The sequence below is a fragment of the Aulonocara stuartgranti genome (assembly GCF_965226115.1).
Source record: "Aulonocara stuartgranti genome assembly, chromosome: 13".
Lineage (NCBI taxonomy): Eukaryota > Metazoa > Chordata > Actinopteri > Cichliformes > Cichlidae > Aulonocara > Aulonocara stuartgranti.
The window spans coordinates 33,867,322-33,891,134 of record NC_138949.1 but is presented as its reverse complement, the minus strand read 5'-3'; the positions used below and the strand labels follow the sequence as shown (position 1 = coordinate 33,891,134).

At 48.6% G+C, this 23,813-nt stretch overlaps 2 protein-coding genes across 2 annotated transcripts in view; one reads left to right on the top strand and one right to left on the bottom strand.

Moving 5' to 3' along the window:
- bmpr1aa (bone morphogenetic protein receptor, type IAa) overlaps nucleotides 1–19,420 on the top strand; it is a 40,560-nt gene extending 21,140 nt beyond the window's left edge. The window contains exons 3-13 of the mRNA XM_082557638.1: nucleotides 8,545–8,838; nucleotides 13,999–14,161; nucleotides 14,248–14,350; nucleotides 14,447–14,546; nucleotides 14,663–14,750; nucleotides 15,387–15,531; nucleotides 15,863–16,055; nucleotides 16,385–16,682; nucleotides 16,759–16,934; nucleotides 17,041–17,171; nucleotides 17,527–19,420. Coding sequence (XP_082413764.1) covers nucleotides 8,772–8,838; nucleotides 13,999–14,161; nucleotides 14,248–14,350; nucleotides 14,447–14,546; nucleotides 14,663–14,750; nucleotides 15,387–15,531; nucleotides 15,863–16,055; nucleotides 16,385–16,682; nucleotides 16,759–16,934; nucleotides 17,041–17,171; nucleotides 17,527–17,652 — 1,590 coding nt within the window. The 5' untranslated portion in view covers nucleotides 8,545–8,771 and the 3' untranslated portion in view covers nucleotides 17,653–19,420. The remainder of the gene's footprint in view (nucleotides 1–8,544; nucleotides 8,839–13,998; nucleotides 14,162–14,247; nucleotides 14,351–14,446; nucleotides 14,547–14,662; nucleotides 14,751–15,386; nucleotides 15,532–15,862; nucleotides 16,056–16,384; nucleotides 16,683–16,758; nucleotides 16,935–17,040; nucleotides 17,172–17,526) is intronic.
- Nucleotides 19,421–20,591: 1,171 nt separating this feature from the next.
- Nucleotides 20,592–23,730, bottom strand: rps27a (ribosomal protein S27a). The gene is made up of 6 exons (XM_082557639.1): nucleotides 23,663–23,730; nucleotides 23,489–23,553; nucleotides 23,047–23,101; nucleotides 22,149–22,234; nucleotides 20,860–20,991; nucleotides 20,592–20,776 (listed from the first exon to the last, which is right to left on the bottom strand). Exons 2-6 carry the CDS (start codon nucleotides 23,534–23,536, stop codon nucleotides 20,627–20,629), a joined length of 471 nt encoding a protein of 156 aa, XP_082413765.1. The 5' UTR covers nucleotides 23,537–23,553; nucleotides 23,663–23,730; the 3' UTR covers nucleotides 20,592–20,626.
- Nucleotides 23,731–23,813: the final 83 nt, after the last annotated feature.

Below are 23,813 nucleotides of genomic sequence, written 5' to 3'. Positions count from 1 at the left end.
TGACCTTGGGGGAGGATGGGGGGGTAAATCTGGATGTTGGGGGGTACCTCGTGATGGCTGGGGTCGGCATGTTTAGTACCTCCCATGAAGCCACTTTGGTGGAGGTAACTGGTTTAACTGGGAGGGCTGCCTGAGCGTCCTCTCCCCTCAGGCGTGCGATTCAGGATCATAATGTTGTTTTTATGATCCGAGTGTGTTTGTTTTATGACTCAGCCGTGGCACACAGCACTGGGAGTGATGGATGGACTTGTTTCTATGGCGATTAGCATGATTAAAAACGCTTAGGGATCCTGAACTAAGCGGATCTGCTGTATTATCATATAACTGGGACCCGTGTTAGCCTCTGTCTCCAGCTTTGATCGTAATCAATAAACGGATCGTACTGATAAAAAAAATAAAAATAAAAAAAAGATCCCGTAAACCTGCGCTGCCCCTGTGGATTGTGGGTAATCTGTGCTGCAGTAACACGATGATGAAGAGTTGAAGTAAATGTTCCTCCTCCGGTTTGGTGCTGCAGCCGCTCTGCAGATCCTCTGTCGGCCTCTAATGAAATTAAGCCTCGCTGTTGCCCGCTCTGCCTCGCGCGTGCGCACGCACACACACACACACACACACACACACACACACACACACACACACACACACACACGGTGAGGGCGTGTGCCACTGAAGTGAGGCTCAGGCACTCTGTGCTTCAATTCCCCCAAATCATTCAGTTTAAACCAAAAGCATCGTTTTCTTCTGCGAGCGCACCAACGGGTCAGACTCGGACACTAAAATCAGCTCTTTGTGATGTCATCGACAAATTGAAAGATGCTTTCAGAATAAAAGCTCTGGCAGTCTGTGTCTGTGCTGGCAGCCCTCTCATGATAAATCTTACTTAATAAGAGTCTGGAAGACATCTGAGTTGCTCTTGGCCTTGACGTCATGTTACATCTGCATGTAGGGTCACCTGATGGCAGCTTAAAGTTCATCCTGTTAATAAAGTGCTAATAAACCCAACGGAAGAAGCAGAAAAGGTGCGTTTGAGTTAATTTCTGGGATTAGATGGAGGATAAGGATTAGGGCTGGGCGATATGACCCAAAATTCATATCTCGATATTTTTTAGCTGGATGGCGATATAAGATATATATCTCGATTTTTTTTTTAAGCCATAAAGTAAGAACAAAAAGAGAGTTCTTAGTCAAAGCTGTGTCCCAGATGTCACACAGGCACTTTTATTAACATACAGCACAGATGTACATGAAAAATTACTCAAAATTAAATTATGAGCATTCATTAAATAATAATGCTCCATAAATAAAAGAAAACAAGGTTGTTTTTGTGCTAAACAAAGAGCTCACAATTGTGCAGTCAAAATGTAAACTAAAAGACGCTGAGCGTAATAACAAAGACAGATTTTACAGCTGCTCTGTTCCTAACTTCTACTGCGTGACTGACAGCCTGGAGTTTGAAATCCGCTTCATAACCACGTCTCTTACAGGTGCCATTTATGGTCCTTATACACACACAATACGGTAATATTACGTTGATGCACAGTACGTATCACTCCGCGAAGCTCCTCGGTAGCCGTAATGCGCCGACAATCTATCAAGCGGTGCAGCTCCGTAGCTTACCAAAGTCGTACTCAAACATTTGTGACAGATTGCTGAGCGCCGTGTACCACATAAAATCGGTTCGCGGCCATCAAGCACAACCAGAATTCATACATAAGGCGCGCTATCAACTTTTGAGAGAATGAAAGGATTTTAGGGTTAGCGCTGTTAGCTCGTTAGCGCGGTTAGCTCGTTAGCACGTTGACGCCGTCCAGCCCCACGCATGGGGCGATGCGCAGTAACTCGTTAACGGAGATTTGCCGTGTCCGTCTTGTCGCTGCCTGCACGTGAAGCGATGGGGTAGGAGGGGGAGTTGTCTTCAGTGAAGGCGAGGCGGAGTAACGTTGCGTAGAGACAAAAGTGGACGAAAGAGAGGCAAACTTGCGGCTCCACAACTATAATTATAACGTAACATAGACTATATCGATATAAAGGATATTGTCACATCTTATATCTCGTATAAAAATATATCGATATGTTTTAAAAACTCGATATATCGCCCAGCTCTAATAAGGATGGAGAAGAATAGGATTAGGAGAAGGAAGATGCAGGGGGGAAGAGGCCCGCAGCACTGCTCACCGGGGCTCGGGGTATTCTGGGTATTCTTATGCTAATCCATCGCCAGGGAAGAGGCACAGAGCAGCCAGGCAAACAATGGCAGTGGAGCCAGAAAGTCTGGCCTGCAGTCTCCCAGGCCCTGAAAGGCATGTCAGGCAGGGCGCCGACACCAACAGGAGGCTGCTGCAGCACCCAGAGGCCCGCCTGCAAGGAGGGGGCCCCTGGAGGGGCCGGGGAACGGGGCCAAGATGGAGGCAGAGAGAGATGAGGCGAGAAAGAGAAACCTGATGGAAAGCTGGAAGGATGGGAGAGAGGAGGGGGAGAAGGGAAGGCAGCAAATGGAGCATGCTAGGAGAAGAGGGAGTAAGATGAGGAGCAAAGGAGAGCAAGGAGGAAAGAACGAGAGGGAGTGATGGGATAAAGGGTTAGGGTAGCTGGTCAGTTTGGCCCATTCAGGCTCCCGTGCTCAGACGAGGCTTTATGGTGCCAGTAGAGCCTTCGCTGCCGCTGCAGTGTTCTCCTAAACGATAGACATCACCACTCAGACAGTAGCATGTCACACGTGCTGATGAAGAGAAGTCAAAACCAGAAGACCAGAAACTGTTTTTACAAAATTCTTTTGACAAAAAAGTTTTCAAACAGTTCCAACATCCGTGTGTCTCTGAGCTTCTGTGCAGCATTGTCATTAAACGTGCCAAAAACAGGCATGACTGTGCTCACACGATGCACTGCAAAGATGGCCTCACGATGTGAGGATGGTCACGTGACACCCGAGACTCTCGCAACGCAGCGAGCATAAGGACGGCCTTAGCCCCAAACCAAACGCCAGAGCAGCTCAAACTGCAGTTCCTCTAGTGTCCACCGGAGGCTCCAGCAGTCAGTCCCCATCGACTCAGAATCAAAGGGTTTTATTGCCAAATGTTGAGCAGGTTTACAACATTAGGAAATTGCTGCGGTGCTTAGTGCAAACATACTGTCATATAACGCTTAAATAGACATAAAAAATAAGAATTAAAAGTGCTAAGTAGATAGATATATACATGAGTGCAGGTGGTGATGAGTGCCAAACATGGAATGATGCAGTGAACACAGACTCCCATGTTAAATACGTTTAGGGCCTGATACAGGAGAGGAGAGGTTTGAATTGAGTTGGGTCTGTGGGACACACATGTGGGTGGTTTCTTGGTGTCGCTCACTCGAGGAGGACACAGCTGTACTGCTGCAGCTAACGGACGGACCTCCTGAAATCGGCTCAGGAAGCCTCGTAACTGAGAACAGGCAGCCTTGATGCTCTCGCTGTCACAGACGTGCTTCGATACAAACTCGGGCTAAAAGGACAGAACGACGGGGCTCATGTTTTTACCTCAGAGCTTTTGACAAACAGCCCGAGCTGGTGTCGGGTAAGAAATAAATGATAATTGTAAGTATTTAACACATTAGAGTCCACTGTCCTTATTCAGATGGTTTTATTTTCATTTTTTTAACATGAAATGAGTAACTTGAATGTTTTAGCATCTTTTTCCTTCAGCAGATTCTTGAAACGTTGAGTTTGCATGTGTGAAATTAAATCCACTTTGTTTTTCATCCTGATTTTCACGACGGCTCAGATTTTATCAGCTCGTTCAGGCCGAGTGGAAAGTTTGATGGAGTGGAGCTCAGACTGAGAGGTTAGAAAAATGTCCGTTTGATTTCGCAGAAATATTCTTTCAGCCTGTCCAGGTTCTGATTTGATTTTGATGGAACTCAGCAGAAGGAAAAAGCACCTCGTCCATCCCTCCACCCCAGTCCCACTAATATTCTCCTGCACCACCGCCCCTGATGCCCATCTCTCTCATTACTGCATTTATTTATTGAGCGCAGGAGCTGCTGGCTCCTCCAATCAGCTCTCAGTAGTGTTTATTTAGTCTGTCGCCGCCGCTCCTCCAGCACAGGAAGTGGAGGCGCATTAAAGCTTGATTATTGATGTCTGGCCCCTCACCCTGCAGTCCATCGAGAGGGGGGCAGTATTGGGGCTGGATTATTAATGCCTTCACCCCACCTCTCCCTCCCTGCCAGCATCCAGTGTCGTTTTACAGCGTTTTTACAGCTCTCGGAGGAGCTGGAAGGTCTGTAAATCAGAGTGGAGCTGCCCGGGAGTTTCTCTCCTCAGCGAGCTGGTAGCATTAAAACTGACTGAAACATTTAGGCCACGTGACTGAACAACACATGTTCGGCTTTTGTTTTTCCTGTAACGGGAAGTGGGGGAAGTGCTGAAAGCTGCCATCAAATACTTAAAAAATAAAAAAAGATTTACCTGCTGACTCACAGGCCGGTCTGCTTCTGGTTGCACTGGGACAGGCCAAACTCAAACGTACAGATCCGAGCTGAAAATCCTTCTGTGGATCCACAAGGATGCCTGTGAGTGCTTTTTTAGAACACTAAGACGACTCACAGGTTTTGTGATTCCAGCTTGATGTGTATTTGTGAAGATCTCTCCACAAACGTCCAGCGATCTGCATCGATACCAGGAGCTACAACCACAGGATCGGGTTTCCTGCATTTAACTGGGCAGCGTGGCTGTGACTGCACATGTAGGCACAGCTGTTAACGAATCTTTGTTGTTTGAAGAAACGCCTTTTATATTTGGGTAAATGAAACCCTGACCACAGAACGCCAAAAACAAATCATTAATCAGCCCCATTTATGGTCATTCTGACATCATCATCGTGGAGCTGAAACAAGTACAAAAGCAGCTTGAGCTCTGAAACGCTGACGTTCACGAGAGCATCCAGAACAAGCTGTCAGACAGGAAGCTACGCCAGCAATAATAAAAGTAATCAGAGTAAAACTGTGTATCCTGAGCCTCCAGCACAGATATCATTTTACTTCATAGTTTTATGGCCGAATGAAAAGTTGTTATACCCGAAGCCGCCCTGTTCCATAAAAGCCTTTTAAAGGACTGTTTCTCCACAAGTCTTAACCCGCTGCTTGGGTTTCATCCCACCAAATTTCCCAGCATCCCCGGAGCAGCGTGACCTCAAATTCCTTCCCCTGGGGGGGGCAGCTATGGCTCAGTGGTTCCCTATAAGGGCGGTTTATTCTGTACAGGTGGGACCGCCAACAATACCTCCTTTCATTCCCACCATCACGGTGAATGTTCCTCCTCCAGGACGCCGGCGTGACGTCCAGCTCGCCAGAGCAGCTACGCTACATTAACCTCTGTTAGCTGAGGAGACGAGAGAGGGAGGGGTTAGGGTGTGGGTTTGAATCCCACTGCAGGCAGCACCTTCATTTATGGAAGACCTGTTTTTGAATTTAGACGTTCTGTTTTACGGGTCTGGGGAAATCCAGAGTGAATAAATCTGCAAACATCACCTTTAACTTTGTTTTCTGGCCTTTCAAAGCTGATGAGTCATAAAATGACGTGCCCACGCGAAGGTCTCTGCTCTTATCTCACCCCGTGCTTTCATTCGGTTATTCTCCTGCTTCAGATTTGAATGCTTCTCTTCCTTTGAACACATCCACAGTGTTTCGTTACTTGTGTAAAGAAAGAGATTTAATCTGGCAGCTGGTTCCCAAAGTAGGGTTGGAGGGCCCCTCCAGGGTCGCAGGTCACAGAGAATAGAAGTACACAGGAGTAGTACCTGCTCAGTTTACATGTGTGCAGCTCGGTGTGCAGATTATGTAACAGCACTCACTGATGAGTTTACGTTTGAATTTTAATAATGGGCAAAAAGCATCTGTGGACGTCGGAGAGCACCTGTGCAGCTACGCAGGTGACGCAGGGATTTGAAGCCCTGAAGGCTCAAATGCAGAATTTCAGGTGAGCTGTTGAGTTTTTTCTTTCTCTGCTCTACGTGAAGCGGTTCTTCTTAAACCGTGTGTGAATGGCTGAATGTAGTGTAAAGCGCTTTGGAGTCCTTAGGGACTGAGTAAAAGCGCTATACAAATGCAGGCCATTTACCATTTTAAACACTGGTTTTACCTGCGCACACTTCCTGTCATGTGATTAAGACCTCTGTGCTGATTGGTGCTTGGAGCTCAGCTGCTCTTTTCACAGATGGTTGTTACTGTTTCTTCTCGTGTTAGCATCGATGAATATTCATGCTCAGAGTCGTGGGAGTGCTGTGAGGACGTCCTAATGTGGCAGTAGCCCAGAGTTCCTGTGTGTGGATTGGTTACCTGAGTGGTTGGTTCTTCTGAACCATGTGCTGCTCAAAGGCGTCGCTGTGCAGACGAACCTGAGTGGACAGACTGTTTGTAGCCAGCGGCTGCTGGAGGGTTTTGTGCTGTAAGTTCAGCCTGTTTACTGTAAACAGCTGCGGAGGATGAGGAGGATGAGGAGGCCGCCGCAGCCCGAGTCTGAGCCGATTATCTCGGCCTGCAGTGGGTTGGAAGTTTGATATCTGCTGGTATGAGCGCCATGCTGAAGAAAGGCGTTTGTTGTTGACTGCAGCAGAGCGAGAAGTTGGAGACGAGTCTGAACACGATGAGGAAGAGGAGGAGGAGTGAAAGTTCACCCGCAGCGTTTGTGAACTGCGTCTGAGGATCTTCCTGCGAGGTGACAGATTCAGTCGTTTGTCTCTCTGGCGTCTTGGTCTCCACGGCGACTTTGTGTGTTTTTGTGCGTTTCAGTTGTGATAACAGCCGTGGGTGTTTTCAAAGGGAAGTGGACGTGTCAGGCGATTACCGGCTGGGGGAGGCGTGCTTCCTGTGCCGAGGGGGTCGCAGCAGATGGTCTGTCCCGAGCCTGCCTCGACTTGCCCGCCCCGTCTGACGGCGTTATCGCCGCACGCCGTCGGCTTTAAATGGAGCGAAGAGCCGCAAACAAACTGGAGGTTTTGTTGTGACGAAGAGGTGAAGAATTTTTCACTCTGTGATATCGACTCAGAGACGCCCACACACACACACACCTTTAGTAAATCCTGAGTGTGAATGTTCGGGCAGGGCGGGACTGGAGGGTAAAAAGATGTCGTCTCTCTAACACGCCGTCCAGTTTTGTTTTCGTTCGTGTCCAGAACATCGTGGATCAGCTTTAGGTGGAACTAACTTGCTAACTTCCTGCTAAACGTTGTAATTCTGTTAAAGTGGAATTAGCACATAGTTTACCTCCGTTGCCTCGCAGCATAAAACCTAATAACAGATTGACCAATCACAGCACAGCTCCTGTGTCCCACCAACACAGAGGTTTATTGGATGGATTCAGCTTGTTTTCAGTTTTAAAGATTTGTTTATGACTTTATTGCAGTTATGAAAATGGGTGTACTTCAGACTGTGTCGTGGGGTTGACTTGGGTGGGTGGCTGTGGGAGTGTGAGGAGCCAAAACCCCCCAAATCAATAATTCAGTGATGATAAATAATGTTAAGCATTATTTAATTAAATGGGTCATGAGTCACATTGGCAGCTTCAGCCTTCCATACATGATGACACATTCTGCTGTTTGTGTAGACAAACAGCAGAATGTGTCTAAATGTGCTTTCTTGCATTAATGTTTAGTAAATATTAATAAACCGTTCAGCGATGCCTGTCCTCTGATTTGAAGCCGTGTTTGTCGTGTACGCTCGACCCGCCCTGGGCGCCGTCCCGTGTGTGCGTCTTTGTTCTCCGTCTCTCTGGAGATGTGTGAAAAGTGGGTCACAGGTCGGACCCGTTTGAGGCCCGAGGGCAAATAAAAAGTGACAGACACCGGCCACGCATCGCCGCTAATTCCCTCGCACACCCCTCTGGCCCTCTCTCGGCGCCCACTAATTGCGACGTTACGTTATTAGAGCTGCGCAGGACCCGAGCGTCGGTAATTGCAGAACATCCCCGGACAAATGGTCGGGTAGTTAGTCGGGCCCTGGAGGCCAGCGCCGGGCGGCCAGGGTCACTAGGTCACGGCACGCTGAGGAGCATGCTCTCATCATCATCATCATCATCGCTCTCATGTGAGCAGGTGATTCTAATGTTTTGGCCCAAACTGTTGGGGTGTGTGTGTGTGTGTGGAAGTGTTTTGGAAACGCACCTTTTTTTTGAAAGAAGTGTTATTAAAGTTAATAACTACAACGCTGCAGAAACAGAAAGCTGCTGAAGCCGCTCGTTTCGTACAGGATCAACTGAGGGGCTGCGTCGAGGCCCAGGATCAGATAAAGGAGGATTATTTTCACCGGAGAATCATGCAAAGCTGCCGTAGGAGAGCAGGGAGGAAAGCTCTGGAGCTGGAAGAGCGCAGAAATGTTTCCTCTGAGAATCGTGAGCAGCTACAGTGTTCGAACACCAGAGAGATGAATAATGAAACTAATTATAATAAAAGAGGGTTGTCTGTAGTGCTCTCTCGCCCTGTGACAGCCCTGTGATCTGAGGCTTTCCTGATCAGCTGATGTTGAAGTCTTACTGAATCCCCTATCTCTCTCTCTCTCTCTCTTCTTCAGGGTTTTGGACCCACAGAGCCTGTGAGACCCAGGAGGACCTGTTTTTGTGATATTGCCCTTCACCCCATTACCTCCACCCTCCCCTTGCCTCTATCTGGAGCTCCTCCCTGCTCCTCAGACTCCTGCCGTAGAACAATAACACTATCTTCTCCACGCCCAGACCGGCACATCAGAAGGTCTTGTTGACGGTGTGGGACCCAGTCGGGTCGGTCCGGGCCTGCTGCAGGATGCCAGGTCTACCGGTCTGCGTGGCGGTGACGGCCGTCGCTCTGCTGCTGTCCCTCAGAACTGACGGTAAGATGTTTAAAAGCTGGTTGGAGTGAGCAGCTGTGCCAGTGTTTGTTTTTCAGTGTCACAGAAACACAACGGACAGAGATGATGGTGACCGTCATCAGAACCAGCACCAGGCAGCGTGTTTCTCACAGGGTCAGACTTAGAAACAGGAAGTGAAAGGCCACATGTTTAAGGCTTCATATGTCAGCTACATGATCCAGTTATTAGTGGACAAACCTGTGCTTTTATTCTGAAAGTTTAGCTGCTGTTAATCACTGAGCTTGGGCTCTTCCTGCTTCACGTTTTGTTGCCAGTGACCTCATCAGGCTGCGGTTTGGTGACAGCTTCCTGTCTCCCGGTCACATGGACTCCACCTGAGCTCCATCTTTTTTTTTTTTTATTAATCGTTTCTCGTGTCTTTTGTGTGATTGCGATGGTCCCAGTTAGTGTCGCTGGGCTCAGACGTGTCCTCTCTGACCCACGAGCTGCTCGGTTACTCATTAACCCTTCAGTTTGTCCTCGGCAGATAAGCGCTACTTCAGGCGACGTTAGCATACAGAGTCGCCGTGGGGCTCGTCTGTAAGCGGCGCCCCCCTCCCTGTGCACACAGCAGCCTTTTGTTTAAGCTGTTTTTAAGTGTCTGCCGACCGATAAGGACAGAAACAGAAATGTCACGCCGCTCCTCCTGCTTCCGATAAAATATTCCCAGCAGCTTCTTCCCGCACATTGAATTCGGCATCTGTGGGTTATTCACAGGGGAGACTTTTCCAGATCGATGGCAGCCGACGTCTGCTCGATGTTTGCAGGTGGAGACGAGCTTCACTGAAGCTGCTGTTTGGATCCTTTTAAATGTATTATAATCATAAACATGCATTTAAACCGCTTTAACCTGACAGCTGATGAAGACACATGTAGTCCCTGAGATGTGCCGTCTGCACGCTGCTTTGGGCTGAGGAAGTAAGAAAACGTACAGAAAATATCGATCGCTGTGTGGAAGTAACTTTACTGTAAACTGTGGGGGAAAAGAAACAGACAGGCGTTAATAAAAAGGCTGTAAAACCGATGAAAATGCCGTAAAAGTTCCGACTTTATGGCCGGGTTCTTTGGCATTTCCACATTTTCCTTCCTGTGGCCCACATTGGACCCTTTGTAAGGCCGGTTGTGGCCCGTGGGCCTTATGTTTGAGTCCTTTGTTCTGTAACTTTGTCTCAGGGCGGAGGAGGCGTTCCAGCTTGGCGTGGATCTGAGTTAGAGGATGTGAGAGAGGTCGTCCCCTCCCTCGCCACTCTCTGACCTCCAAACACCCAGAGTCCGCTGATAAGAGCCGGCTGTAATCTCAGGAAGGGAGCGACTCTCCGCCGTCTTATCAAACTGTTTTTCCATCCACCTTCTCGCCTGCTGACTCCGCCTTCACTCCGTCAGGAAGCCACTTGTGTCTGTGACGTTTACAAAGTGACGGCGAGGTGGAGCTGACGTGTTAACGTCACTGCTCTGACTCAGACGGAGGCTGGTCAGCCAATGAGCAGCTCTCTGAGTGTCTGTAAATTTACCAAAAACGCCGTCTTCAGTCTGAGCCCATAAACCATCAGGAAAGAGTCGAGGTCGGACACAGGGACGACTTCCTAGGCGCCACAGCTAGCGCCCCCTGGTGGCCAGGTGAAAAGCTCGTCGTGTTCAAACGGAGACTGCGTCCACCTTTAATACTGTGTGTGCGTTTGTTCAATGACGAGTTTTTACTGATCAGTCAGGATCTTTCAATAAGTACCTTGTACACCTGCGACAGGTGAGCTGAGACACGCTGGGCAGTGAAATGTGTCAGAGATGCTCTGCTGTCCCGAGCTCGTGTCCCCGTGTCCGTGACGATTCGCTGTGACATCATCATACCTGAGTTAGCTGCTCACACACACCTGTGACTTTAAAGACACTGGATGTGAAAATAAGTTCATAGTAATATTTGAGCCGTTGTTCTGAGGAGAAAGCGGATCTATTTTCTTCACAGCGAGGGCTGGAGCGGCGCTCTGAGCCCCTCCCCTCCCTGCAGGAAGCTGTTGAACTGATTGTTGCCGCTCTCACTTCCTCTCTGCACATTAACCGTTTCCTGTACGAGCTGTTGGCAGCGCTGCACTCTCCAAACAGCCATTGTTCTCCGGAAATATCCGTCAATCCCTCCGGATACTTATTCACCCTTGGAAGCGGTGTTTGTTTCCTCTCTGCGGACCCTGCCGTGGCGGCGGCGGCACACTTCGTATTTTATTTTGGAGGGCAGAGTCAGTTGAATGTTGGGGGCGGGGCTTCTCTCTAAAGCAGCATAAACACAGGTAATCACAGCACATTCTCCCACCTGCTGTCAGGCTGTGGCTCAGTCATTCGTTCATCTGATCTTTGAGTTATGATAAAGGTCACTGCCGTCTGTTGGCCATCTTTATCCCGAGGATGTTGAAGAAACCAAAGATGAGCCTGTGGATGGGCGGGTCAAGTCCATGGTTGTCTTTCATTGGCCAGCAGATTTCCTGATGAGACGGCGAGCTGCAGGGTCCAAACCAGCTGCTCCCCCGGGGCTGACGGGCCATCACACTCGCCGTTGTCCTCGGAGACGTGCCGTGTGCACTGCGAGCTGCTGTGCCGCTGGAAGGCGTGATGGTCGGTTTCACACTGATGGGCGGAGCTGCTGCTGCGGAGAGACTTTGTTTGCTTCTAGTTTTGACTTCCTCTCCTCCGTCAGCGCTGTCAGTCAGGCGAGGCCCCGCCCTCTCAGCAGTGGTTGACTTGGTACAGAGCTGTGGTGACATCACAGTGAATCCACAAACCTCCTGCAGCACGACGCCGCGGCTGTTGGGAGCAGCTCCTCGCGCTCTTCCTGCTGCGTCCGTGTTTCCGTGTTAACTCCTCCTCAGACTCCTCGCGTCCTCTCCACGGCGCTGCTCGTTGTAGGGTTATAACGAGGTTGTTAATTCGCTCGCTGGGAAGCTTTTCAGCTGCTCTCTGTCACCTTGGCAACACGAATGCATAAACATCCCCGGCAGGAAGTTGGTGAGGAGGAGGAAGGGAGGGAGGCGGTGCTCGACGGGCTCGCGTTGTAAAAGTGGAGACAAACAAAGGAGGAGCCGAGTGAGAGGATCCACATGGTTTAGATCAAAGGGTTATATTCCCGTTTCTATGGTTTCACGGGAATATTTTCCTTACAGGAGACAAACTGTCACCACTGAGAATGAAGGAAAGATGGAGGCCTCCACCTTCAGACAGCACTCAGGTCACAGTGATGCCCACAGGAGGCAGCCGGGACACAGGAAACCATGTTTCATGACGAGTCCACAGTGGGAATAAGGACGAAGAGATTATAAATAAAATAACACGTGGAGTTAGAGCATAAATGAGGAGTCGTGTGTTTCTGCTCAATATTCAAACGGTCACAGCTGATGTTTAAAACAAGTGTGAGATTAAAATCAATCAAACCTTAAAGCTGTTTATTGTAAATAAGTTAAGAGCTGATGTTGGCGTGACGGCGAGCAGAGCGGGATTAGGACATAATGTGGGAGCTCAGGTGTGTGGTGGGCAGGTAACTGTGACTCAGCACAGGCAGTAATTAAAGACTCGTGTGTTTGATTACAGACTGCAGACGGTTCAGTGTGTGAATTATAAAGCTGAGCTTTTTCACCCAGAAGGTTAAAAGTAATTTAAGTTAAAAATCTAAAAGCTGGAAATCATCTGACAGGAGAAATCAGTGAGCAGACTGATGCGACTGCAGCTCATCTCAGCTTTCAAACAACCGTCTCCATCATTTAAAGTCTTTTTTTTTTTTTTTTTTTTTCTGCTGAAAAAAAATCAGCGAGCAGTGATGTCATCATTGTCTAGACCTGAAGGCCCTCATGAACCGCCCCCTCGGGCCTCTGATTGGGTGAAAGGCAGTGACGGGTGGAGCCTCTGCTCTGCCTCTGTCCACATGTGTGCTTAATAATTGTGCCGGCCGCCGGAGTGGAGACTGAGGTCTGGCAGAGAGGACGCTGGGTAATCTGACTCCCCCTGCGTGCTCTTAAAGTGGCAGCGCGGCTTGAGGGCGGAGCACGGTTGGAGCAGCCGGTGTGGTCCGAACAGAAACAGCGACATTAGGCCGCCTCGACGGCGAGCCTTGCAGGAGGAGGAACGTCCAAACATGTGAGAGCGAGAGGCGTTCCCCAAAGAAAACGAACAGGAAGCAAGTGATGACGTGCTGCGAGGCGTCGCAGACGCACGCTTTCACAACTTCAGATAATAAAAACAGGAAACAGACGATAACTGAAGAGCTGAGAGAGACGATCCAGCTGTTCTGCATCCAGGTGTTTGTTTTACCCCATCACATGATCGCATGATCAGTTTCTTTGAGGTGATTTTGCTCAGGATGAACTTTTGTGTTGCTCTCGGAGGGAAACGGAAACGATCAGCACATGAAAGCTGTGATTCGGTAACAGCGACTCTCGGGGAGGGGCAGGGGGAGGGCGGGACTGGAGGTGAGCTACCAGCAGGTAGTTCATGTCCAGGCATGACGGCGTGCACGTCCACATGCCGTCTTTACTCTGAGGAAGGAAGGAAGGTGACGAGGTGTTTGAAAGTGATCTGAAAGACAAATACAGGAGGAGTAACGTGAAGGAGAGCGGTGGCGTCAGCGCAGAAGGAGGCGCGGGGATTAGAGGAGGACTGAGATAAAGAGCAGACAGCTGATAAGAACCATCGTCCCCGTCTCTGCCTTTGATCCTCTCTCTGAAGGCGAGCCGCCACTCATACCGTCACTGTCATTATATTAATGCTGTATCCTGTATATATCGTACATACTATTGTTTGAGTACTTACGATTGTTTTTTTGTACTTTTTATATTTTACATTTATATTTATTATTGAAACTTGCACCAAGGGAGTGGCACTCCAATTTCGTTGTACTCTGTACAATGACAATAAAGGCTATTCTATTCTATTCTATTCTTCTATTCTATTCACTCGCGCCCATAAAAACCGTCAAACTTTATTTCTGCTCGGCGATCTCCGACCCGCCGTCTTGTTTGCTGTGGTCCTTATACGGAGCCGTCCTGCTCCTGCTGTCGTCAGCTGATGGAGGAGAATGTTTCACCTCCTGCAGGAGTCACTCCGAGCTGCTCTCAGCCGTCACCAAAGACTAAAAAATGTTTTAACTTCTGTTTGTTTCGTGTCCAGCCGCAGGTCAGAACCCGGACCACGTCCTGCAGGGGACGGGGGTGAAACCCGAGGCCCGGCGCCCTGGCGACAGCCCCACCATCGCACCTGAGGACCTCCCTCGATCCCTCAGCTGCTACTGCTCGGGTCACTGCCCGGACGACGCCATCAACTACACCTGCCAGTGAGTAGAAGCAGCGCAGTAGAGTCTGTCACTGCTGAGTAGAGTCCTCGTTGCTCCATCATGATGATGATGATGTCTGTCTTCAGGACGAACGGTCAGTGTTTCGCTATCATCGAGCAGGACGAGCACGGAGATGTGCAGCTCACCTCCGGCTGCATGAAGTATGAAGGCTCTCACTTCCAGTGCAAGGTGAGCCGGTCTGTGTGGGCGTGTCTGTCACTTTTCTCGCCTCTGTGTCTCCTCCCTCCTGACCTGCTGTTGTGATTGGCTCCGTTTGCTCGGCAGGACTCCCCCAACGCTCAGACCAGGAGGACCATCGAGTGCTGCAACACAGACCTGTGCAACAGAGACCTGCAGCCCACGCTGCCCCCGCTGGCCCCCACCGGTAACGTGGAACACAGATGCAGGTGTGAAGCAGGTGAGCTCGTGAAGCCGCACAGGCGACTAATGTGTGTGTGTGTGTGTGTGTGTGTGCGTGCGTGTGTGTGTGCGCGCGCGCAGAACGAAGCCCCCACTGGCTGGCCTTCCTGATCTCCATGACGGTCTGCTGCTGCACGCTGATCTGCATCACCGTGGTTTACTACTACAGGTAAGAGCTCACCTGGCAGCGACCGGCACACCTTCGAGTCAGCAGAGACTGTTGGACCTGCTGCTGTCGGCGGGGAGAGGCGGCGATGCAGACTTCAGTTTAGTTGGAACGCAGACATGTCTGTAGCTCATTGGCTTTCACTTCCTGTTGATGTCTGATAGGACGATAGCCGTGCATAAATCACCTGACGTGGGCTGGTGTAGTGAATTCTTACTGCTCGTAATGATCAGTCACTAAATGGTTCAACCAGCACACAACACACACTAACACATCCAAGGCAATAATGAAGTAACTAACAGCAACATCAGGAAATCACATGTGAAATGAATACGAGTAAAATCAAAATAATGTGACTGAAAGTGAGCAGAAAGCAAAACTGCAAATATTTCATGTCAAATTTGAGCCTAAAAAAAAGACGTCAAGTTAAAGAGAAAGTGCTCCTTAGCTCAGGCTTTTATTTTGGAGTCATTCTCAGAGTAAAACTGACAGCTTCCTGTTTACATTTTCTTCACTTTTACCTGTAGTAAACACACACAGACATTTTTATTATGCTCACTTTGGACCCTTTTGTAAAACTGTTGATGAATCAAACTGAGATGCGTGTGTGTGTGTGTCTGTCTGTCTGTCTGTGTGCAGGTATAAGTTTAAGAGCGACCGGCAGCGGTATCATAAGAACCATAAGGACCAGGAGCACGATGTCTTCATCCGGGAGGGCGAGTCGCTCAGAGACCTCATTCATCAGTCTCAGAGCTCAGGCAGCGGCTCAGGGCTCCCCCTGCTGGTAGGAGCTACAAACACACCTGCTCTGATTTAAAGAACAGTCAGCACCAGCAGTGACTTTACTTTGTTCTCTATTAGAATTTATTTTTGTTTCTTTGAGTTTTATTTTATCTGGTAGTTTCAGTTTGATTACAAGTGAAGGTTGTTTCACCTGTGATGTCATCGCTGTCATTGATAAAAACGGCGACGCGGCGGAGGACGCTCGAGGGTCAAAGAAGAGGCTCACACACTAATACAGAGCTTTGTTTTTAAAACGGGTCAAAGGTCACAGACCACGTTAACGACCAGGAAACTCGGAGCGCCCTTCTGAAACTTCCTTTCTGCGTCCTCAGGTGCAGCGGACCATCGCCAAGCAGATCCAGATGGTACGTCAGATAGGAAAGGGGCGGTACGGCGAGGTGTGGCTGGGCCGCTGGAGGGGAGAGAAGGTCGCCGTAAAAGTCTTCTTCACCCGAGAGGAAGCCAGCTGGTTCAGGGAGACGGAGATCTACCAGACGGTCCTGATGAGGCACGAGAACATCCTCGGTAGGCTCGTGCGCCAAACACGCCCGCGTTCTCACGAAGTTACGGTGCAGGTCATGTGACCCGCGGTAAGCGAGTCGTGGGTTCTGAGCAGCTTTATGATGCCGTCCGAGCCCGAGGACTCAGAGCGCTCAACACGCCAATTTTGATTATGCACGGCGCCGCTGCCCAGCAGAAACAGCTGAACGATTATTTCAGCTTCATGAAAGTTCAGAGTGTCGGAGGAGAGAGACCGCGTTAACCACGGGCCAATAAGAAATGGTCTCCGGGTGCCTGAGGCGAATATAAAGTAAATAATGTCAGGTGGATGTTTTTACCTTCCTCCTCTGCAGGCTTCATCGCGGCGGACATTAAGGGCACGGGCGCCTTCACGCAGCTCTTCCTCATCACAGACTACCACGAGAATGGCTCGCTGTACGACTTCCTGAAGCTGACCACGCTGGACACGCAGGCGCTGCTGCGGCTCGCCTACTCGGCCGCCTGCGGCCTCTGCCACCTGCACACGGAGATCTACGGCACGCAGGGCAAGCCGGCCATCGCCCACCGCGACCTGAAGAGCAAGAACATCCTGATCAAGAAGAACGGCACCTGCTGCATCGCCGACCTCGGCCTCGCCGTCAAGTTCAACAGGTTCGCGTTTGCTCCGTGGTGCATTCTCAGGCTGTTCTGGCCTCAGCTGACCTAACCTCTCGTTGTGTTGCCATAGTGACACGAACGAAGTGGACATCCCCCTGAGCACCCGGGTGGGGACGAGACGCTACATGGCCCCCGAGGTCCTCGACGAGAGCCTCAACAAGAACCACTTCCAGGCCTACATCATGGCCGACATGTACAGCTTCGGACTCATCGTCTGGGAGATGACCCGACGCTGCGTCACCGGGGGTACGCACAAACAAACGCACACTCACACACACCAGAAGAAGAACGTCAGCCGCTGTTGGGCGCGTCAGCCGCTCTGACGTTAATACAGGTGTTGTTTCCTGTGCAGGTATCGTGGAGGACTACCAGCTGCCGTACTACGACACGGTGCCCTCTGACCCCTCGTATGAGGACATGCTGGAGGTGGTGTGTGTTAAGGGCCTGCGGCCGACGGTGTCTAACCGCTGGAACAGCGACGAGGTGAGGCTCGGACTACTTCCTGTCTGCTTTGTCTCTCTCCCGACTGTCGAGGATGTTTGTTTTATTCCAGCCTGATGGGAAAGTTCGAGCTTTTGATTCAAAACAGCAGCCAATACCAGGACTACTTCCTATCTGACCTAACCACCAAACGTATTCCTCCGCTGACCTGTCGCCGGTCTCTTTCTGCCATCCTCATGTCTGAACTGTGTGTGCGGATAAATACGTTGGCGATGCGGTCAGACAGGAAGTGTTCCCGTGCCGGCGGCAGAGAGTTGGGTGTCACAATGATGGTGTCAGAGCGGCTGTGTTCTCGTGACTTCCTGTTCGTCCTTTAACGGCGTGTTTGTGTCCGCAGTGCCTCCGGGCCATGCTGAAGCTGATGTCAGAGTGCTGGGCTCATAACCCCGCCTCCCGCCTCACCATCCTCAGAGTGAAGAAGACGCTCGCCAAGATGGTGGAGTCCCAGGACATCAAGATCTGACCCCACCCTCCTCCAGACTCACCTCAACCTCCGCCCCAGACCGCCTCTTCATCAGGGGGATGAAGGGGAGGAGCTAAAAGAGCAAAGGACCCATCTCAGGGCTGAACTGTGTCTCCTCCTCTTCCTCCTCCTCTCTCTGCGCCGAGTGACGCTTTCTGTGAAAGCCAAACAAAAGATACAGACGACTTCCTGAGGGGGGGCGGAGCTTTCATTCCTCATGAATGAACTGAGATTTTTTTTTTTTTTTTTTTAATTTGAGGACCCACCTCGCCGAGCTTCCTCCACCTCCGCCTGTTTGAAAATGTTTTCTTTGTTTCTCTTCAGGACTGAGTTCTCCTGCCATATTAAGATATCATCTCCACGCTTAGTTGAATATAAGCAGAATAAGGTACTATAATAACATGTGAATTTAAATGTGTAAATAAACGTTATCTTTAGATGCCGTGCCTGCTCGTGAGAGGAGTTCAAACCAGAACACTATGCTGCAGTGGTGTTGACGTCCGGCCGACTCCTCGGAGACGCCGGCGGGAGGTCGCGGGGTCAGCACGGAGACGTCTGCCGTCCTGTTCGTCTGTCTGTCTGATGAAATTTAAAAAAACAAAACAAAGTGGCGCCAAACCCGAAGAAGACCTTCACGAAAATCTCAGCGACGTAACCGCTTTGAAAGGGGACTTATTCTGCTCAGAGTGGCTTAGTATGATTAACCCTTTGAAATAGTACTCTTTTGTCTCACACAGCTCACTGTCTTCTGATTGGCCACCTTCTGGAAGCCAGCAGAGGGGCAGTACCTTATGTTCGAGAGTTCCTCCACCTCTTGCTGGCGTAGATGAACTGTAAATCTGGCTTATTTTATTTTTAAAGTAATCCGGTTTTATGGGATATTTGCCCTTTTTAAGGCCCACCTCCCAAAGCCTGACTTTATTCTGATTAGCCAGGTTCTGGAAGACTGCCGAGGGGTCGCTTTATCACTCCTTTTTAAAGCAGTGTAATAAATTTGACTGCAGCTCGTCTGCAGGGCAATTGTGAGCCATCGGGGTTGAATTATATTTAAGACTTTGATTTCATTGACTCTGGACCAACCCTAGCGCGGCCCCTGTGGATGAGGAAGTCCACAGAGGGGGGCGTTGTTGAGGTTTGGACTCAACAAGACATGGATTATTTTTACATAAGTTTATGTCATCATATGAAACTGCATACAGTCAAGTTGGTCGTTATGTGAGTCAGAAAGTAAGAAAGCAGAACAGGTCCCCTTCGAGCTGATTGGCTTATTGCTGGTGAGTTTTCTTTAATCATTAGGAATATTTGGGAAACTGGTTCCGGATGTTTTTAGCCTAGCTTAGCACAAAGACTAAAACCTCGCCTCATCAACTCTGGATGTGTTTATAGGGTTTCTCGGACACGTAGAAATTAAACTGTAAGAATTGCTGTTTTAGCAGCGGTGCCACTAAGCTAACAGTTTGTGCTAAGCTAGGCTACGGTCGCTGTTAGCGGTTTCGTGTCGGCGGCAGTGGGTTCGCATGTTGGCTGCTCGTGAATGAGGCTAACGTTCGTACAGCAGCTATTTAAGCAGTAACCTTAGTGTGTCTGTAATTAAAGCTCAGTATAGAAATAATCTTGAATATGTAAAAGTCTTTTTGTTTCCTGCTGTTGGTGTTTTGTACAGCATCTGGTATGGTGCCTTATGAGTTTACCAACGAAATGAAAACTCTATATACAGTCTGTCCAATGTACCGATTTTTAAATAAATACTCTTATTTTAGTACACAAAGCCACAGCGTCGCTCTGCTTCTTTCACACCCGAGCTTTTACTTTGAAAATCCTGCATTTAATCCCTTTTTTGTTTCTACCAGCAAAAGAAATTTGGGATTGACTTTTCTCATTTTACTTCTCATGTTGTCAGTGTGCTAATATTCAGAGAGATTTAGTCAAAATTAAAATAGTAACTTATTACATTTCAACTTTTACCAACTCAAACTTTGTAACTTCCCATTTGAAGTTATTCATTTTAATTTATAAAAACTATTGGAGAAAATATTTTATTTCTAATGGAAACCAAAGGTTAACTAATAAATATCACTAATACAATTTTCAGGTAATTCAGATTTATTTAAAAACATACCTTAAAATCCTATAAAAATCTAGTCAAGATTTTAAATGTTCATTTCCAATAAAGAGATCAACTTTACTACAGGATTCATGTGATCCAAGTTTTACATTTTGGCATTGACATGGATACTTCAACATTTTAAAAGTTTTAACTTTAAAAATGTTTTTGATCCCATGTCAGTGACAAAATGATCCTGGGACTGAAACTTAAATTTCCATTTAAGTTTTGAACTTTGATTCTGAAACTTGTTGCATTAGAATTAATATTTAACTTAAGTTTATAATTTTGACTAAAGAATTACCCAAGTTTTTTGTAGTTTCAACCTTAAATCGTACTAATACAGATTAACCCTGATTTTACAGTCAGTTTTGGTTTCATCTAAACTTTGTCCTGAGCTTCCAAATGTTCTGTTTGTTGATTCTGCAGGAATCTCCAGGTGATCACTCGCTGAGTAGCCTGGTCATGTGACAACTACAGGTGGTGAACAGCTGTGGTGCGTTTCCAGCTGTGAGCAGTTAAAACAGTGTCACAGTGACGTTGGTATCAAAGTGCCACCATATCCACGTGACTCAAGCACTCCTGACTCTTTGCATGACGAGGTTTTAACAAGTCAAACTGCAGTGCAGCACGGCCTTTCCACTACTTTAGTTTTGATGACCTGCGAGTAATAAACACCTGAAACTCTGGAGAACGGCTGACATCAGTAAATCTGGCTGTTCACATGAGCTGCACGTGTCCGAGGCCTCTCACGTCACAGAAAATACGACTTAAAGCTCAAATCTGAAATTAGCGACGACCCGTTTAAACTACTTTAACAGAAACACAGTCACCATTTTTAGTCAAACATTTCTTTATTTATCATCCTGTCTACTTGTCCTCGGGTTTGTTGAAGCAGTAGGTGAGGCAGCACTTCCCGCAGTAGTGACGGTCAAAGTGGCTCGCCATGAACACGCCGGCGCCGCACTCGTCAGCGGGGCACTCGCGCCTCAGCCGGTGGATTTTACCGTTCTCGTCCACCTGAAGGAGGAAAAGTGTTGGTTTTAATGAAACCGAAAATGCACAAAACTCAAACTCCAGCGCATCTCCGGTGGCGTTTTTACCTTGTAGTATTTGAGCACGGCGAGCTTGACCTTCTTCCTCTTGTGCTTGTTCTTCTTGGGGGTGGTGTAGGACTTCTTCTTCCTCTTTTTGGCACCACCGCGCAGCCTCAGCACCAAGTGCAGAGTTGACTCCTGAAAACACCAAGAAACAGGCGTGAGAGGGACGCCAGACGACACAAACGCGTAAAAACACGCTCGAGTTTGAGACTTGAATTTAACGCCGCCCCTTAGATGGGTCAGGGTGACAGGAAACCAGGGAGAACCTGGCAGACACAGCTGATGTTGCTGCATCTAATTCATGCCTTCAAACAAAAGTCACAAAACAAACTTTATTTATACAGCACATTTAAAAGCCAGTGGTGTACCAAAGTGCTTAACATGCAAGAGAATAGGATGAAGTAACCGGGAAGGATGACTGCTATGGCAAGGTACCAAAACATGCTGGCAGGCTGAATGGCATTAAAACAAAAGCAGAAGAAAACTAAGTGTAAAGGATAAAACAGTCAAATGATTAAGAATAAGCCGAAGATAAGAAGCATTAAGCTAACAACAAGCGTTAACTGGTAGAAAAGGCGAGAATAAATAAGTGGGTTGAAGGAATGGATGGAATCAGACTCGCGTATAGCGATGGAGGTTATTCCATAAATCGGGTGCAGCCAAGGCAAAATTCCTTGGCTGCACCCGAGCACAGTCCTGAAGGTGGAAACCGCTGAAGGCAGCACAGCCTGTGTGGGATCCACTGAGGATTCAGACTGGAGGTTTAAGCCTGCAGGACTCATTTAAGCCACCGGGGGGCGACAGACTCCAAAGCTGACCCAGTTACCAATTCCAGACCTGGATTTCCCCCCAAAAGTCAAATGAAAACCGGATTCCTGTCATCTGGACCTCCTGCTGTGAGCCAACGCTGCCTCACGTCACGAATCTGTTTCTAGTTCCAACTGTTTGAATCTGAGGCCTCAGTAACGACACGTCCCACTGCAGAGCCAGTTATTACAGCTCAGACTCAGAACCACAGAGCTTTGGTCTGAATTTATGAACCAACTGCTCCAAAGAGGTTCTGATCCAGATGTTTTTATTCCAACATCTGTCCAAATGCAGCTAGAAGCTAGAATTGATCTAAACCCTGCTCTGGGAACTCGATTAAACCCAAAATAGAGGTAAAATTAAAAAACACAGCAACAGCTCATCAGATGACCTTTGAATGACGCTGGCTCTAAATCTCAAACTGAACTCTGAGTCCACATTTACAGAAAAGCCTTCATTTCTCTGGGGCGGCGTTCCCGGCTCACCTTCTGGATGTTGTAGTCGGAGAGCGTGCGGCCATCTTCCAGCTGCTTCCCGGCGAAGATCAGCCTCTGCTGATCGGGAGGGATTCCTGCAGAGAGCAAACACCAGCTGATCAGGATCATCACTGAACCCCAGTAATCAATCAGCACTTGAACTTCCTGTGCTTTGCTGCATACATTTGGTTTCTGGACTCCAGAAACAAAACACAAACACACACACACACACACCTACACACACCTCAGAAACGCAGTATGGTTGAAGCTCCGCCTCCCTGTGACAGCACGTTTTAAATCACTGTCCCGCTTGTTGAACATATCTGTGACTGTAAATGATTTTGACAGTGACGCTCGTGTGTCAGCTTCATGGTGCTGATGGCTGATGATGGCGAACACATTTCACCTATTTAAATACGGCGGCCCGAACGCTTCAAACACTGACACGATTATTTTAATCACCAACCACCCTGCTGTCTCTACACAGCTGCACTTCTGTTCGTCCCACAGGAAGTTTCACTCACATTTAAACATCAGTTTGTCCTGGTTATTTGACACTTATGCTCCTGTAAGTGTGCCCCGTACACCCCCGTAATGATGCTTTCCAAGCCCTCAGTATGCATCTGTAAGACCGACCATCTCCCTCACGGACTCCTGCTGCGGTCTGTGATCTATAAACAGTCTGAACTACGACCCCTGACAGCTCACACGTGATTTCTGAAGAGTTCTTATTTCGAGCAGTCTGTGTTTCTCTACAAACACGAAGCTCATCACGTGTTTTCAGGTAAACACAGGAAGCTTCGTTGCAGCTCTGCCTCCCACATTCACCTGTTTTAGGATAAAAACGCCTCCTGGCCTGATGATGCACAAAGTAATAGAGTAAAAGTAATCAGCCAGGCTCACTCACCCTCCTTGTCCTGGATCTTGGCCTTGACATTCTCGATGGTGTCTGAAGGCTCAACCTGTGGAAGCAGAGAGGACAGGTGAGCCGGGACAGCACGCGCTTCCGGTCAAAGCTCTACTCACATGCAGATTACAACTCTTTAAACACGAATGACACATTCACTTTTATTAACTAACTACAACTAATCAGGGGTTTACGAGCACGGCACTAAGCTGCTGCGCCCGCTCCACGTGTTTACACTGCCCTGGATAGCTTAGCCGTTAGCCTTCGGTACAGCGTCACTTTACGGCCTGATACCGCCTCCAAACACACGGCTGCAGTTAACACACAGCACCTATCAGTTACGTGTACAAACGGCCGCTCTAATCTAGTTCCACAATAAGTAAAACTCGGGTTAACGGCAGCCCGTGAACGCCGCTGCCCTCCATCACAGCCCGTCACCCACCTCGAGGGTTATAGTCTTCCCCGTAAGGGTTTTCACGAAAATCTGCATCCTGGCGTTCAATCCACCTGCACGGGAAGACACACAGGACACTTTAGTCTCTGCTGGAGCCCAAACGTCAGTTTAAAAGTGCCGATTTTTAACAAAAACCCGTCAAAAAACAGAGCGCGAGCTTACCACCGGTCTGCTCCTAATGGCGGATCATGAGAAGAGGGCTTTCCTCTCCAGACACGGGGTTTTCTGCACGCGTTCGCAGGGGTTAGGGTCGCCGTTCCGGTGCCTGATCAAAAATACAACGCAAACACTATATTTAGTCATTTTCTGGCGT

Bases quoted from the DNA above. Each gene is read 5' to 3' on its own strand.
- rps27a (XM_082557639.1), bottom strand. From the start codon at position 23,536: ATGCAGATTTTCGTGAAAACCCTTACGGGGAAGACTATAACCCTCGAG. The intron at 22,235-23,046 runs GTGAGTGAGCCT...TGCTCTCTGCAG, and splicing joins CAAGATCCAGGACAAGGAGG to GAATCCCTCCCGATCAGCAG. The intron at 20,992-22,148 runs GTGAGCCGGGAA...TGGTGTTTTCAG, and splicing joins CCGACTACAACATCCAGAAG to GAGTCAACTCTGCACTTGGT.